Source organism: Eubalaena glacialis, chromosome 19 (assembly GCF_028564815.1).
Source record: "Eubalaena glacialis isolate mEubGla1 chromosome 19, mEubGla1.1.hap2.+ XY, whole genome shotgun sequence".
Taxonomy (NCBI): domain Eukaryota; kingdom Metazoa; phylum Chordata; class Mammalia; order Artiodactyla; family Balaenidae; genus Eubalaena; species Eubalaena glacialis.
The window spans coordinates 15931264-15947232 of record NC_083734.1 but is presented as its reverse complement, the minus strand read 5'-3'; the positions used below and the strand labels follow the sequence as shown (position 1 = coordinate 15947232).

The following is a 15969-nucleotide window of genomic DNA, read 5'->3' as shown; positions in this document are numbered from 1 at the left end:
CAACGAGCATGGCCATTAAATACTTCATTTTAATGTCAAATATTCTAAGATCACACTCCAGAGAACTCATTCCCCTATTAAGAACATGATTGCTGATGGCAGGTGATGGTTTATTTTACAGCTGTGTTTTTGCTCCTCTGAAGCTGGAAGAGCAGATTCCGAGGAGCAGAAATGTGTATATGCAAAGATGTGTGTGTGTGTACGTGTGTGTGTGTGCGTGTGTGTGTGTGCACTGTCTGCTGTGTGAGTGCATTTGCAAATGCACATACATAGGGGAACAATTGTGGCTTGAATATATATTTTTATTCATGTGCACCAAGGTAGTACATATTTCTTAAGAAATTACTACTTAGGTGATAAATGCAAACACATTAGCTGATATAAACAACTTATGTACTCTTATACGAAATATATAAATCAGGTTCACCAGGCATATTCAGTAAACTTATCAGTCTTATGAGTCTTCTCAACCTAATCTAGAGTTGATATTCCTTTTGCCTCCTCAACTGCTATTCCCCCCATTTAATCAAATGGTATATGTTCACTTTCTTTTAGCAATGAAATTAAATTACTATCTAGTTGACATAATCTAGTAAAAAAGTCTAAATGGTAAATAAAATTAATATCAAGTTAGGTCAATGTTAAATATAGAAAATAATTTTTGAACACAGTCATTTTTTTGTTGTTTGAACACTGCCATCCAACCCCCTTTACTACAAAACATATTCCATCAAGAAGCCAGGCAGAGCACCCCATGTTTTATCACGTTCTTGAACAACTAGTAAGGGAGTGGAAAGGAATGAATCAAAGATTCTCAAGGAGTGAGTCCCCTTCCTAAATTAATGTGTTTTAGTTCAATGCAGAGAATGCCTGCTTTTTGGCTTAGAGGTGAAACAAAGAAATGGTATTTAGAGAATTAAAATTAAATGCTTCATTAAAAATTTTTTTTTAATTAAAAAATTTTTTTAAATAATAAAAAATTAAATGCTTCATTTTACCATTCATATTTATGCTTAGTCCCAAAGTAAAGCTGTTTCTATAAAAAGTGCTGCACTTTGGGGGGAATAAGCATAAGATGCCAGCTAGCACAATACGGTGTATCTTCTGTGCTTTGTTATCCTGTTTGTATCCTAGGCTAGACAAAATGCTTCCCAAGTCCGACGGGGACTTCTCCTAAATGCCCTCTTTCAGAAGTGGGACTGTGATGGCTCAGGCTTCCTGGATCTGAATGAAGTTGATGAACTCTTGTACACATACAAGGAGGGAATGGAAAAGGAATCTATGAAGAAAGGTAAAAATGTAAGAATTTTCTTAAGTTGTGGTAACAACTTGGCTTCAAGTTTCCCGATATTATGGCATATATACAGTTAAAACACTGGTTGGTCTAAAACCATGAGATACCACTTCACACTTACTAGTGTGGCTATAATTTTTTTTGAGCTTTATTGAGATATAATTGACATGTAGCATTGTGTAAGTTTAAGATGTACGATGTATTGATTTGATGCACATATATTGTGAAATGATTACCACAGTAGCTTAGTTAATACTTCCATCACCTCACACAATACCATTTCTTTTTTTGTGATGAGAACATTTAAGATCTACTCCCTTAGAAACTTTCAAGTATACAATGCAGTATTAACTATAATCACCATGCTGTACGTTAGAATCCCAGAACTTTTCTTATAATGAAAGTTTGTACACTTTGACCAACATCTCCCCATTTCCCCCACCCCCAGCCCCTGGCAACTACCATTATACACTCTGTTTCTGTGAGTTTGGCTTTTTTAGATTCCACATATAAGTGAGATCCTACAGTATTTGTCTTTGTCTGACTTATTTCTCTTAGCATAAAGCCCTCAAGGTCCATCCATGTTGTTGCAAATGACAGGATTTCCTTCTTTCTCATGGCTCAATAATGTTCCATGGTATATGTGTCATTCACATATATACATACATATATATATAATTCATATGTCATATATATATATATATACACACACACACACACACACACACACCATGATTCTTTATCCATTAATTCATTGACAGACACTTAGGTTGTTTCCATATCTTGGCTATTGTGAATAATTCTGCAGTGAACATGAGATGCAGATATCTCTTCGAGATAGTGATTTTATTTCCTTCAGATATATATCCAGAAGTAGAATTCCTGGATCATTTGGTAGTTCTATTTTTAATTTTGTGAGGAACCTCCACACTGTTTTCCACAGTAACTATACCAATTTACATTCCCACCAACAGTCCACAAGGGTTCCCTTTTCTTCACATCCTTACCAACACTTGTTATCTCTTGTCTTTTTGATGACAGTCATTCTAACAAGTGTGATGTGATATCTCATTGTGGTTTTGATTTGCATTTCCCTGATGATTAATGATGTTTGAACATCTTTTCATGCACCTTTGGTCATTTGCATGTCTTCTTTGGAAAAGTATCTATTCAGTTCCTCTGCCCATTTTTCAATCAGATTTTTTGTTTCTATTGAGTTGTATGAGTTCCTTATGTATTTTGGATATTAACCCCTTATCAGATATATGATTTGCAAATATTTTCTCCCATACTGTAGGTGTTCATTTTGTTGCTACTTTTGCTGTGCAGAAGGTTTTTAGTTTGATGTAGCCCCGCTAAATTATTTTTGCTTTTGTTGCTCATGTAGTATGACTATAATTTTTAAAATGGAAAATAACAGTGTTTGCAAGGATATGGGGAAATTGGAACCCTTGTGCATTGCTGGTGGGAATATAGAAAATGTCAGAGCAATCAGGAGTTGAATTGTTACAGAGTGCTTTGTCCAAGACCTTAACTGTACATAGTTAGATTCCTTCTGTGTGCCTGGCTACCCTTGCTCTTGAGGTTAAAAGAATCCAAACCACTCCACAGTTCTGCCTATTTTCCCTTCTTGTTTTATCTTTCTGCTTCTACAAGGTCTGATTCACCTCTCAAGTCTGAATGGCTTGCAAGTTTCCCCTGAAGTTACTTAACTTCTTATTCTCCTTAATGACTTTTTCTTCTCCTATATTATATTTTTCTCTTCTGATCAATTCTTCTCAATCAAAAGCTACTAAAAATCTTATTCTAATGTAATAAGTTCTCTCCTTCATTTGCTTAGATCCCAGTATAAATGATTTTGCTCTTCACTGGGTTTAAGGATTTATCTGATTACTTTGGCATAACAGATTTCAAATTCTTAAAGTATGTAGTACATGAGGGAAAGAGCAATCAGAGTTACTTAAGGTCTTCAACCCTTTCAGAAATGAACGTAACCAATACGTTGATCTTCAAAGGTACCTAAGTTTATCAACTGTCATGTGTTCTTCATTAACTATGTCTTCTGCAAACTGTACATTATACTACACTACTTGTCTTAGACTGCCTCCGAAGACAATTTACTTAATGAAGTTTCAAAAGGCATAATGAGGTGGTTTCCACTTACAAGATGGGAAAACTTCATAACAGAGAACTGTGTTCCACAGAGGAAAAGATACTACACAATGGTCAGGAGAGCTGGGTTCCAATACTGGATCTTTCACTAAATGGTCACATGACCATGGGCAAGTTACTGAACCTCTATAGAGTCAGGTGTCCACATGGGTAAAATGAAGGAGTTGGACACGATGGATTCTAGAATTTAAGGGACCTAAGGATGATGTTATAAGGTTTCACCTGGCTGAGTGGTAGAATTAAAACAAAATAATAACAGATGACATAAGAGTCATCTTGAGTTCAGTATAGGAAGTCACTGTAAGATGTTCCATTGGACTTGAGGTGCCTTTGATATGCCTGGTTTTCCATGGGAAGCGGTTGTCAGAGGCTTCAATTTGCTGTAAGAGAGGAGAATGAAAATTTCCCCCACAGATGAATGAACTTTTGATTAGTTCTTGGTTTTGTATTTATGTCTTTTAGCTAAACTACACATCCAATTTCCAAAGCCACACCCTGGTCACGAAGTGAGGTTGTCTTCCAAACAGTTTCAGAAATACATAGAATTGGTTGTATCTGAACTGAGGGGCAATGAAGATCAAGTTCTGGAAAGCGTTGTGGAGTTTCTGATGAATACTTTAGAAAGGAGCCATGTTGAGAGTCTGAGAAATTGTGCCAGACAAAAGTGGCTGCACCAAATCCAACGTGCTGCAGAGACAAGTGGAGTATCCTTGGAGCCAGTGTACGCAGAGACCTTTAAGGCCCTCACCCAGGTGTGTTTTCTAAAATGATATATAAGAGAAAAAATTTCCTTACAGTAGGTGATGTGCAATGGTTACAAAGGAGGAACACACTAAATTCTCTTGAGAAATTGCTGCTATAGATGTTTTATTCATTCCAATACTTTACAATGACCCAAAGCCTAGTAAAGATGCAACTGGAATGATTGCAAGTTGGCAAGCAGAGAGGAAAGGTATAAGAAATAAAATTATGTCTTGGGATTCCTAATTTCATTGTGCCAAAAGTCAGATAAGCCTAGAACAGACAATAAAGTGACATTAAAAAATAACCATGAGGAATGTTCATTGCAGCACTATTTACAATAGCCAGGACATGGAAGCAACCTAAGTGTCCATGGACAGATGAATGGATAAAGAAGATGTGGCACATATATGCAATAGAATATTACTCAGCCATAAAAAGTAACGAAATTGAGTTATTTGTAGTGAGGTGGATGGACCTAGAGTCTGTCATACAGAGTGAAGTAAGTCAGAAAGAGAAAAACAAATACCATATGCTAACACATATATATAGAATCTAAAAAAAAAAAAAAGGTTCTGATGAACCTAGGGGCAGGACAGGAATAAACACGCAGACACAGAGAATGGACTTGAGGACATGGGGAGGGGGAAGGGTAAGCTGGGACAAAGTAAGAGAGTAGCATTGACATATATACACTACCAAATGTAAAATAGATAGCTAGTGGGAAGCAGCTGCGTAGCACAGGGAGATCAACTCGATGCTTTGTGACCACCTAGAGGGGTGGGATAGGGAGGGTGGGAGGGAGATGCAAGAGGGAGGGGATATGGGGATATATGTATACATATAGCTGATTCACTTTGCTATACAGCAGAAACTAACACAGGATTGTAAAGCAATTACACTCCAAGAAAGATGTTAAAAAAAAAAAAAATAACCGTGAGGAGATGTACATGCAGTTCAAGCTACATTTCCCTTGCATGATGTTTCGGGAGTCTTTTTTTTTTTTTAAGGAATTCCTTTATTTTTTAAATTAATTAACTATTTATTTATTTTTAGCTGTGTTGGGTCTTCGTTTCTGTGCAAGGGCTTTCTCTAGTTGCGGCACGCAGGGGCCACTCTTCATCGCGGTGCGCGGGCCTCTCACTATCGCGGCCTCTCTTGTTGCGGAGCACAGGCTCCAGACGCGCAGGCTCAGTAGTCGTGGCTCACGGGCCCAGTTGCTCTGAGGCATGTGGGATCTTCCTAGACCAGGGCTCGAACCCGCGTCCCCTGCATTGGCAGGCAGACTCTCAACCACTGCACCGCCAGGGAAGCCCCCTGGGAGTCAGTTTTAAAAGGAACTATTTAAATCATAAAGTCATTATAAAGTAGAATCCAACATGACACTATATTTCATAGCACTGCCTAGAAACAATCTGAGACTATTACAGAATCCTGTCACTTAAAGTACATGACCTGGATGGACCACTGTCCACAGCTCTGCTGCCACCTCAGACACTCCCAGCTTGCTGCTCTTTCCAGGCAGAAACAGCATGGCTGTCTTCTACATATATCAGAGCTTCCATTGATCCAGGGAAACTATGTCCTTCATCTCAGCTAAATAGCAGCACTTGATTATGGGAATCATCTCCTGAATGGCTGAATTTTCCAATGTAGTTGGAAATGATGTGACCAGCAACAGGAGACCAATCAAGAAAAAGAGGTATTGCTCCAACTTGCTTCAGAGATCTGCAGTACCCGAAGATACATCTTTTTTTTAAAAATTATTTTATTTATTTTTGACTGTGTTGGGTGCATTGCTGTGTGTGGACTTTCTCTAGTTGCGGCGAGCGGGGTTTGCTCTGTTGTGGTGCGCAGGCTTCTCATTGCAGTGGCTTCTCTTGTTGCAGAGCATGGGCTCTAGGCGCACAGGCTTCAGTAGTTGTGGCACATGGGCTCAGTAGTTGTGGCTCGCGGGCTCTAGAGCGCAGGCTCAGTAGTTGTGGCACACCGGCTTAGTTGCTCCGTGGCATGTGGGATCTTCCCAGACCAGGGCTTGAACCCATGTCCCCTGCATTGGCAGGCAGATTCTTAACTACTGCGCCACCAGGGAAGCCCACCCTGAGATACATCTTAATACATCTTAATACATCTTTGTTAGTTAGCCTATTGATCTTCTATGTAGAAAAGGAGGAATCAAGGCAGAAGGGAAAAGAAAAGCACAAAGAGCAAACCCAAGTACATAGAAAGAGGAGACAAATATCAGAGAAAGTGTCTCTCATGTCCCCAATTTATGGGCATATTTAATATATGTGTTAACATATAATATTGTTATAATATTTTAGGTACAGAGAATTCTCAGTTATTTTAATTAGAAATAGTAGTTGAGTAAAGCCTGCAATCTGTATCCCCAAGTAATCCTTTCCTGAAATGATGTAAATCAAACGTCGTAGCCAAACAATGTTAAGAATTTCTTGAGAGCATTTTTTCCCATATTCACATCATAGTAGATGGTTAAGAAATATGAATGAAATGAAGTCATCTTCTTGCCCCAGCTCTCTAAAATAAGTACTTTTAACTGAAGCCCATACAACATGAGTATGGTTCAAAGGGATCCAAGTTTTAAACCTCTAAATTTAAGTAGACCTGGCAGATTTTTTTTTTTAAAGTAAACTAGTCTGATTGACATAGTGTAAATCTATTCCACTCACTAAAACTCAGGTTTCAGGAACACCTGTGGTGTCAGCTTTTTCCCCACTGCCTATGAATGGTAATATCTGCATCATTTATTCAGGAAAATTAAATTATCGGGTTCAGATACACAAACTGGCTAATGAAGGGAGACATGATTAAGAGAATAGCTCTTTGGCTATTGACAAATAAATGGTCAGAAACATTTTGCCATAGGATGCTGAAGCCCATGGAAATAAGAAGATCAGTGCTCACATTTCCCTCTTAGAAGAAAACCTACTACTGCCTGATAGAGGGAATGTTCTATTGAGGAATATAGCTTGTACTTTAGACGATGCTCCGTATGTACTGAACAGAGTGCTCTACAGGGACATGAAGGGGATCAGGTAAGAATATCTTGAAGAGGTTGGTTTCACCCTTCTAAAAAAAATAATTCCTTTTGTGAAGTAAACTAGCATTGAAATCCTAGTTAGCTGCCCAAGAGAGAAATGCCTCAGATCACCAAACTTTCTAGAGCAGGAGGTGACGGGTTTCCAGTCTTGGATGGTTTCACCTGGTTGTTTCTAGAGTTCACTCTTAGGCATTAATTTTCCATGTAGGGATTCTGCTTCACAGTTTCAGTTCAATTATTTCTGCCTACTCTGTAAGTTATGTCTCCTGCATCCTTTTTATATATGTTTTCTCTGTTATGATCGAAGCTTTTTTTTTTTTTTTTGCCTGTCATAGTGTAAGCACTCTATGTCAACTTTTATTGATATTATTTTCCTTTGTAGCAGTCTTTCCCCAACAACATTTAGAGTCCCACATCAAATGCAGCTGGATATTGCAACCATTATAACAATATAATCACTATTAATTCCTTGCCCTTTCCATCGTGTCCCCCTAATCTGACTGTATCTGGCTCATCCATCCTCATTTTTTTCCGAGCAACATCTTTCTTCTTCTATATACACGCCATTAAGCTTATTTTTTAAATCTTTCTCTCAAGTCAGACTCTCCTAACTGGTAATTTTATCTGAGTCCACTTCTCTGATATATAATACTAATGATTATGAATGGTTGGATCTAGTTTCCTGCATGGTTTAATCTAAAGCCCCCTCCTGTTGCCTTTCTCCCATCCTCATATTCCTATTTCTCAGCTTTACAGTAGTGGATGAAGGGAAGCCAGTACACGTCCCCCAAGTTCAGAACCATGGGAACATCTTCTTCTGGAACCATTCCCGCAAGAAGAACGATCAAAATGGGTCATTCCTGGCTCTGCCTCTTCAGGATGCATATATGAGGATCTTTGGGGTCTTGGCTGTTGACACCTTAAGAGATCCCCAGAAAGTAAACATCTTCCTACCCCATGAGATCAAATTCTATCAGGTAAGGCACAGAAAAATTCTTCAAGATCTATGGTAGGGTGGCCTCTCCTTCTATACTTTTTAAAAAGCGAAACCTGAAACCAGATGAGAGTGAAGCTATGTATATAGATAGTGTCATCATACTTGTATCAGTTTTTGGAGAGGCGCCCCATTACACATGGAAGGACTTAGCCTCAGTTGCCCATCTATGTCTCAGCCTGTCTGGGAAGATTGTTAATATGTGTCTGATTGCATTAATCATAGGAACAGCATTTTCTGCTATAGAACTGAAATCCAGCTATTAGACTACTAACTAAAACCCAAAAAGTAGGAATGAACTTTTAGAAGGGACATATTAATGTTTTATTAATAGTGGTACCTTGAAATCCTTTGCTCTTTCCACAAGTGGTTCTAAATATGATATGCCTTCCCATAGTTCTTATTTCAGTGTTATAATTTTTGAGGATAAAGAATGAAGGAAAAGCCTAAATGTTTCTCGAGTATTCGTGTTTTCATATTAGATCTCAAAAAGAAGAGGCACTTTTAAGACTATAAAATAACTGGACCATTTCTACAAGCATTTAAATTTAATTTTATGAATAGAAATTTCAGTGAAGGAAGATTGAAAACCTTTATGGAGGCAATGGACTGGGACATAGCAGCAATCAGGAAGTTGCTATCATTTGTTCCCCTGTATGCTCTTGATGTTTATTTACCATTATTTAAATTTTTCTCCTCTCATTTACTGGATGTACAGCTGAGGAAAGTGGTAGAATCTTTTTCCCTGGACATCTTTTTTAATAATAAGGTTCATTCTCATCAGACGTAAGAATCATGTGAAGATATTAAGAAGCAAAATGGAAGAGTATAGAGTTATCAGTAGGTGAACTATATATGGTCTTATTAGAGAATATGTCAAAGTGAATTCCAAATTGACTCTCTAGCCCTTGGAGGTAAAGGCTCCTGGGTTACCCTTAGATTCCTTGGGTCCTAATATAAAATGCAGATATTTTTGAAGAATTTTTGGTTCCTAGAGTTTCTTGACAAGAAGACCACAGATGGGTTCTAAGGACTTCCCGTCCCTTCTCTGTGGAACAGGCTCTCTTTATGTATCTAAGAAGATGGTGTACTCTAGCGTGTTGCAGGCCTTGGAACCCAGCACACCTGTACTGCTTGCTGATCTGATGACAGTAGCCTTGTAAAGATGCAGACATTAATATTGCATCAGATCAGGGCAGCTCTTACCCATCTGTCCAAGGTTGGCATCAGTTCTTGGCTTTTAAACCTTTTTTTCTCATTTCAAAGTTTATCTTGTTCTTCTGACACTATTTTCTGATAGCACATATCACAGATTTCACTGGATGATTGTCAGGAAACACAATAAGTTCGGTTGATCTTATGGTAGATCTCTCCTTACTTTTGATTTCACTGTGATCCTTCTTTCACAGTAGAATCTGGAACACTGCCTTTTGAGAATTGATGAATAATTTGTAGGAAGTAGATTATCAATTAAGAAGATAATCCAATTGATGCATTACTAATCATTTTGGTGTTTTAAATAGAAAAGGCAATTTAAATTTTCTGTCTCTACAGGGAGTTGCCAATGTTTTTAGTACTGCCTATCACTACGTCCACAGCCGAGAGCACATCCTGCATATCGTGATCACTGGCATCAGCTGGCTCTACAACATCACATCCAGCATCACTGCCATCACTACATACTTCATTGAGCCTAGCCCAGCGAAGGTAGGCAAGGCTGGGCAGTGTTAGACCTCCCCAGGTTAACAGAGTTTCTAGATACTATTGTCTTGCTCGTATTTTAAAGCATATTCAGTTAGCTATTATGCTATGACCCCAACTCAAGATCCTTGGTTGTGAGTGGCAGAAATCCATCAAACTGCCTTAGGCAAAGGGGGGGGATTGATTAACTCAGGTAACCAAATGAAGAAAGGGCAGGAGTCAGGCTGGCTTCCGGGATGACCATCTGGGCTCTCTCGTGTTATTTCTCTTCCCAGTTCTCACGTTTGTTTCCCTCTGCACTTTGGCTTTGTCCTTCTGGCTAAAGACAGGTTTTTTTCTACAGGGCAAGCCTGATGCTTAGTAACTAAAAAAGAATTTTGCTTTCCTGTTCCAATTTGGAAAAACCCAAGAAAGAAAACTCGTTTTGATCTATCCTGAGATATGCCCCTCCTGGCCAGGGTGGGAAATTTACAGTAACTGGAAGACCCCACCAGAATCATATGGGTGAACTGGGAAGGGATGAGGCACCCCTGTTTTGGAAGGACACCTTATATCACACCAATCAAAAAAAGAAAAAAAAAGGCTCCCTATCTACAATGTGATGAGTTTTTGATGAATGTTTGCTTTGCTTCTTTACACTTAACGTTAATGTTAGGATTTTTCATGTGATAAGAATGGATGGAAAGGGGTCTTCCTTTCAAGAAGGCTAAACTGTTCTGCACGGTGCCTGATCAGGTGGTGGCAACACCTTGATTGTCTTCCAGTCCTTTACCTGGCCGTCCCACAGGTGCCTCTCCCCTTCCTTTTTGGCTTCTTTTTCTTCCTTCCCTCCAGGTCCCCGCTTCTCTCCTGCAGTGGCTGGATCAAGCTGACGAGGCCTTGGCTAAAGAGGGCAGAATCACAGAGCTCTCTGATGGGGTGACCAGGCCAAGGAGGTGGAGAATGCCTAGTTGTGGGTGCTGCTCCTGGGGTGGGGTGGGGGTGGGAGCCTTCAAGTGCCTTCTGAACTGGGGCGGACCACCTGGTGTGTATGTGTTGGGAGGGCGGCGGTGAGAACCTCTCAGTATAGGGGGCAGACCACCAGGTCCCATAGTCCACAGACACAGTGGGGCCATAGTGTGTGGGGTCTGGGGAGCATTCCACTTGGCCAGCGTCTAAGCACTTTGTTGGAGCCCTCAGAGAAATAGCACCTAGGGCCCATGGAGAAGGTTAACATCACCTATAGCAGTCAGCAAGAAGCGCGGCTGAAGGGGCGTGTAGTTTCAGAATTGTAATGCTGTGGACAAGACCACAAGGGTCACTATCCATCTGACCCAAGCTCATCTTATGGAGGTGGAGACCATCTCCCGACGGGGAGAGGAGGACCACTCAGCAGCCAGGGTCTGGGTGGGGTCACAGCCACCAGTAGAGACCAGTACAGCCTGTCCAAGCCTGAATTGCACACTTATGAATGGGTAAAATGATAATATTATGCTGTGTATATTTTACCAAAACAACCCAAAAAAAACCAAAACAAAAACCGTGAGACTGGATGGGATGACCAATAGAATGAGTGAGGATAGGAAAAAAAATTCTGATACCCAAACCTTGAGGCCCAAGTGTTTGGCATCATTGTGGCTCAAAATTATATTGACCTTGACCTATAATTTGAAAAACATTTTATATTACCTAAGCTTTTCTAATTTTTTTTCTATTTATTTGTCCCCAAAAGTCTTAATGAGAGTATGAAGTCTAGGGGACTTCCCTGGTGGTCCAGTGGTTAAGAATCTGCCTTCCAATGCAGGGGACAGGGGTTTGATCCCTGATCGGGGAACTAAGATCCCACATGCCTCGGGGCAACTAAGCTGGTGCACCGCAGTTACTGACCCCACGGACCACAACTAGAGAGAAGCCAGCGCGCCACAACGAAGAGCCCACACGCCGCCCATGTACCACAACTAAGACCCTGATGCAGCCAAAAACAAATAAATAAATATTTTTTTAAAAAGAGAGTATGAAGTCTAAGTACTCCTCTCTCTAATGATATCTCTGCCTCTTTTCAAGGATTCAGACTATGTTTTACGAAATATGATGGTCACAGGGCACCTGGGTCTAACAGAAGTCCACAGGAATCCCCCTATCATCTTTAGGAAGACTTGCATCTTCAGGTATGAGACATACCTCATGGTCTGTTTTGTTTGACTGCCAGCTTCTGCCTCTTATTAATATACACTGGCTCTCATTCTGATTGGGTTTTAAAGAAAAATTACTGCAGACCTTTGTCTGCCTGGGTCCTTTCCCCCTCAAGTCCTTTTTAAAACAGATTTCAATTTAGTGTTTCATTTTCTATAATTGTCCTGTAAACATGGAATTAACAAAAACCCACCATGGTTATGAAAAATACACCCACATCACTTAATCAGAGCTCATCCTCTTAATGTTAGCTAGCCTGTGGACTTGTATTTTTTATTTAAAGAAGACAGTCTGGGGCAAAGATGGGGAGGAGGCAAAGAACGTTGCCTTTAATAAGCCCCCAGTTCTAGATAACCTTGAATGCCTCTCACCTGTGGAACGCAAAGGCTATTAAACTGTGGACAGATGCAAAACAGATCTTAACTAGAATACATCTTTTGCAAAAAGGGACCACTGCTTCTTAGAGGGTCAGCATAGTTGAATAGGCGGTAACCTATCTCAGACTAGTAGGCTAATTTGACATTTAAGTACCTATGTTAATTCAATTTTAGTTTGGCCTCATACCAGAATGTTCATTCAGTTTTAAGCTCTTTTCCATATAGTTATTCCTTGTGCTGGTCAAGAGTTTTACAGGAATCCTTGTAACACCCAGACTTATAACCTCGGATTCCTGTGTGTAACTTAGAGCAGGTGCTTTTTGAGGAACTCTGTTGACCAAGAAAGCTTAGCATGATGCATCATTACTATGGTTATCATAAAGACGCACAGTGATGGGGGCTTCCCTGGTGGCGCAGTGGTTGAGAATCTGCCTGCCAATGCAGGGGACACGGGTTTGAGCCCTGGCCTGGGAAGATCCCACATGTCGCGGAGCGACTAGGCCCGTGAGCCACAATTGCTGAGCCTGCGCGTCTGGAGCCTGTGCTCCGCAACAAGAGAGGCCATGATAGTGAGAGGCCCGCGCACCACGATGAAGAGTGGCCCCCGCTTGCCGCAACTGGAGAAAGCCCTCGCACAGAAACGAAGACCCAACACAGCCATAAATAAATAAATAAATAAAATTTAAAAAAAAAAAGACACAAAGTGATGGCTCAGCTGCAGCAAGGGGTAGGAATAGCAAAAGAAGGACATAACCTTCCCTATCATCATAGGATTGATGTTATGAACTATAAGTGTGCTTTTTTTTTTTGGCCATGCCCTGAGGCATATGGGATCTTAGTTCCCCGACCAGGTATCTAACCCCTGTCCCCTGCAGTGGAAGCACGGAATCCTAACCACTGGACCACGAGGGAATTCCCTAAACGTGCTTTTTGAGGCTATACAAAGCACCAACATTTTTACAAATACCTTAAAGGAATGACATCTCAATATCATGTAAGGACTTCCCTGATGGTCCAGTGGTTAAGACTCTGCGCTTCCACTGCAGGGGGCGGGGGTTTGATCCTTGGTTAAGGAAGTTCCGCATGCCAAAGTTCGGCCAAAAAAAAAAAAAAGATACACTCAATATCATGTAGATGGGGAAAGAGGGAAAGAGATAAAAAGAGATACCTCACTAGAGAAAAAAGGAGCCACTACATTTCTATGAAAACCGCAGGTCCCTCACTGAAGCAGGTGCCCTGCCCAGATCCCTATGTACCTTCTGCCAGGGGCCAGGTCCTACTGCTAATGACTCACACTGTAACTTTCTCTGGAGGAGTGCCCTTGAGCAATGGGAACCTCTCACCAGGAGGTGCCTAAGAGTTCTGTAAACACCCTCTCCACACACAACCCAAGCAGCTTAGAGCTCTAATGACTGACAAAAGGCCTCTCCCCTGCCTCAAGGTGGAGCAGAGTCTGGGCACAATTTGCCTTCCATAGCTCCCCTCGGGATCAGACTGGGGCTAGAGTTCACCTGAAATCACATTCTTGCTTAGCTCCTCCCCCTTGCCTATCCTGCTTTTCTCAGACCCTTACAGGTTTCTCCTGAGAGCACTCCCTCAATAAATCCTTTGCACAGAGCATCCCTTTCTCAGGCTCTGCTTCTAGGACACCTGACCTAACACGCTCATTGTTCCTTCAGGCATTCAACCAATACTTATTGGACAATATTTAAACAAAAAACAAATACCCTCAGATAAGGATAAGTATATAGTAAAAACAATAAGGCAGAGTATTAGGGTGGAGCGAGACTCAGGTGCAGCTATTTTAGATTGTGGGGTCTGGGAGGGCTTCTCTGTGAGGAGCTGAGGGAGAGACCCCTGTGAACTCAAGGGGTGGAGTGGTCCAGGCAGACGAAACAGCAACAAGGGCTGGTGCGGTTGGAGTGTAGTAGGCACAAGAGAAGATGATTCAGTATGTTTGGGTGGAATGTTACGAACAGGCTGTTGTTTTATATCCTTATGCTTATTTGGTTTTGGTTTCAGAGATTTCCTCTTTAAGTGTACAGACAGTTCAGAAGTTGTTTTGGCCTCTGTCTGTGGAGAAAACCACATAGTAGTTCCACTTCGTGAGAGAACAGGAGAAGCTTTGGGAGTTCTCGATGTTAACATTGGCAGGAGTAAGATGTTGTTGTATCGAGAATTTAAAGATCTACAGAAAATGACGAAGGTGATCCAAGTTGCCTGCAATGAAATACTGGGCGAATTATCTGGAGAAATAAAGAAAAACTATATCTTAGGTATTGTGCGTGTGGCGACCATCTGAATTCATGGATTTAAAAAGTTTTGGGGAAATCACAGACAATGCAATGCAGGATGCATTTTCTAAAATGAACTGTTGCAATATATAGATCTTTCCACATGGAAGGATTTCCTTCTTGCAGTCTTGGACTGATGCATATGGGCTATAAATTATAGCAAAGGGTAAGGAATCACGTTTTCTTGGCTAGAGTCATGGTTTTAGAACTGGAAGGACTCATAAAGGCAGTATACAAGTAGCATTTATTGGGTTGGCCAAAAAGGTCGTTTGGGTTTTTCTGTAACATCTTACGGAAAAACCCGAATGACCCTTTTGGCCAGCCCAATATTAAATGTCACATCATGTGTCAAGCACTTTAAATATGTTATTTCAATTAGTCCTTACCATAACTCTATGAGGTGAATGGTGATTATTTCATTTTACAGATGAGGAAAGTAAAGTTCAGAGAAACAACTTGCACCAAATCACATAGTTAACAAGTGGTGAAGGCTGGATTTGCACCCCAGTTTGGGTGCTCTTTTCACTACATTACACAGCACTAACTCATCGGAACATCTCATTTTACAGATAAAGAAGCTAAGGCCCGTCAAAATAAAAGTCCAATAGCAAGCTAGTGCACGGCCAAGAACAGGCCCCCGGTCCTTACGATTCCACATCCACTAGGCTACCCTTAGCACAAAATCAGTTTGGGCAGAAAGGAGGGAAGAAGGAAGCATGGAAACCTTTGGCTGCCTAGAATGGAATGACCAGAATTAGTAGAGTAACACTCTGGTGGGGTAAAACTGAAAGGTTTCTAGCCACTACACAGTGTGGGAGAAGAAGAAAAAAGAAAAGAAAATTCATGTCTTTTGAGCATCCACTACGTGTAAGACCTGGGGCTAAGCACTTTTACATATACCATCTCCTGTAATTCCCACAGCTCAACAGGGAAGTAGGGATCAGCTCTATTCTCACAGAAAATGAAAAGGAGGCTCAGAGAGACAGCAGAACCAATAAGGGGGAAAGTAGGTATTCAAACCAAGATCTAACTCCAAAAAAGTTTTCACATTTCCTCAAAGCCTCTTCCTGTGAACTTCACCAGGTGTAATTCCATTTTTGCCTTTTGATTTCGTGACTAGAGAAACTGATTGTTTAAAACCATAGGATATGATCTTCTTTTTC

At 40.7% G+C, this 15969-nt stretch overlaps 1 protein-coding gene across 1 annotated transcript in view; it reads left to right on the top strand.

The window, feature by feature from the left end:
- EFCAB5 (EF-hand calcium binding domain 5) overlaps positions 1 to 15969 on the top strand; it is a 124281-nt gene that overhangs the window by 96187 nt on the left and 12125 nt on the right. Inside the window, 7 exon segments of the mRNA XM_061175652.1 lie at positions 1135 to 1291; positions 3929 to 4218; positions 7094 to 7263; positions 8017 to 8245; positions 9817 to 9969; positions 12007 to 12110; positions 14535 to 14788. Coding sequence (XP_061031635.1) covers positions 1135 to 1291; positions 3929 to 4218; positions 7094 to 7263; positions 8017 to 8245; positions 9817 to 9969; positions 12007 to 12110; positions 14535 to 14788 — 1357 coding nt within the window.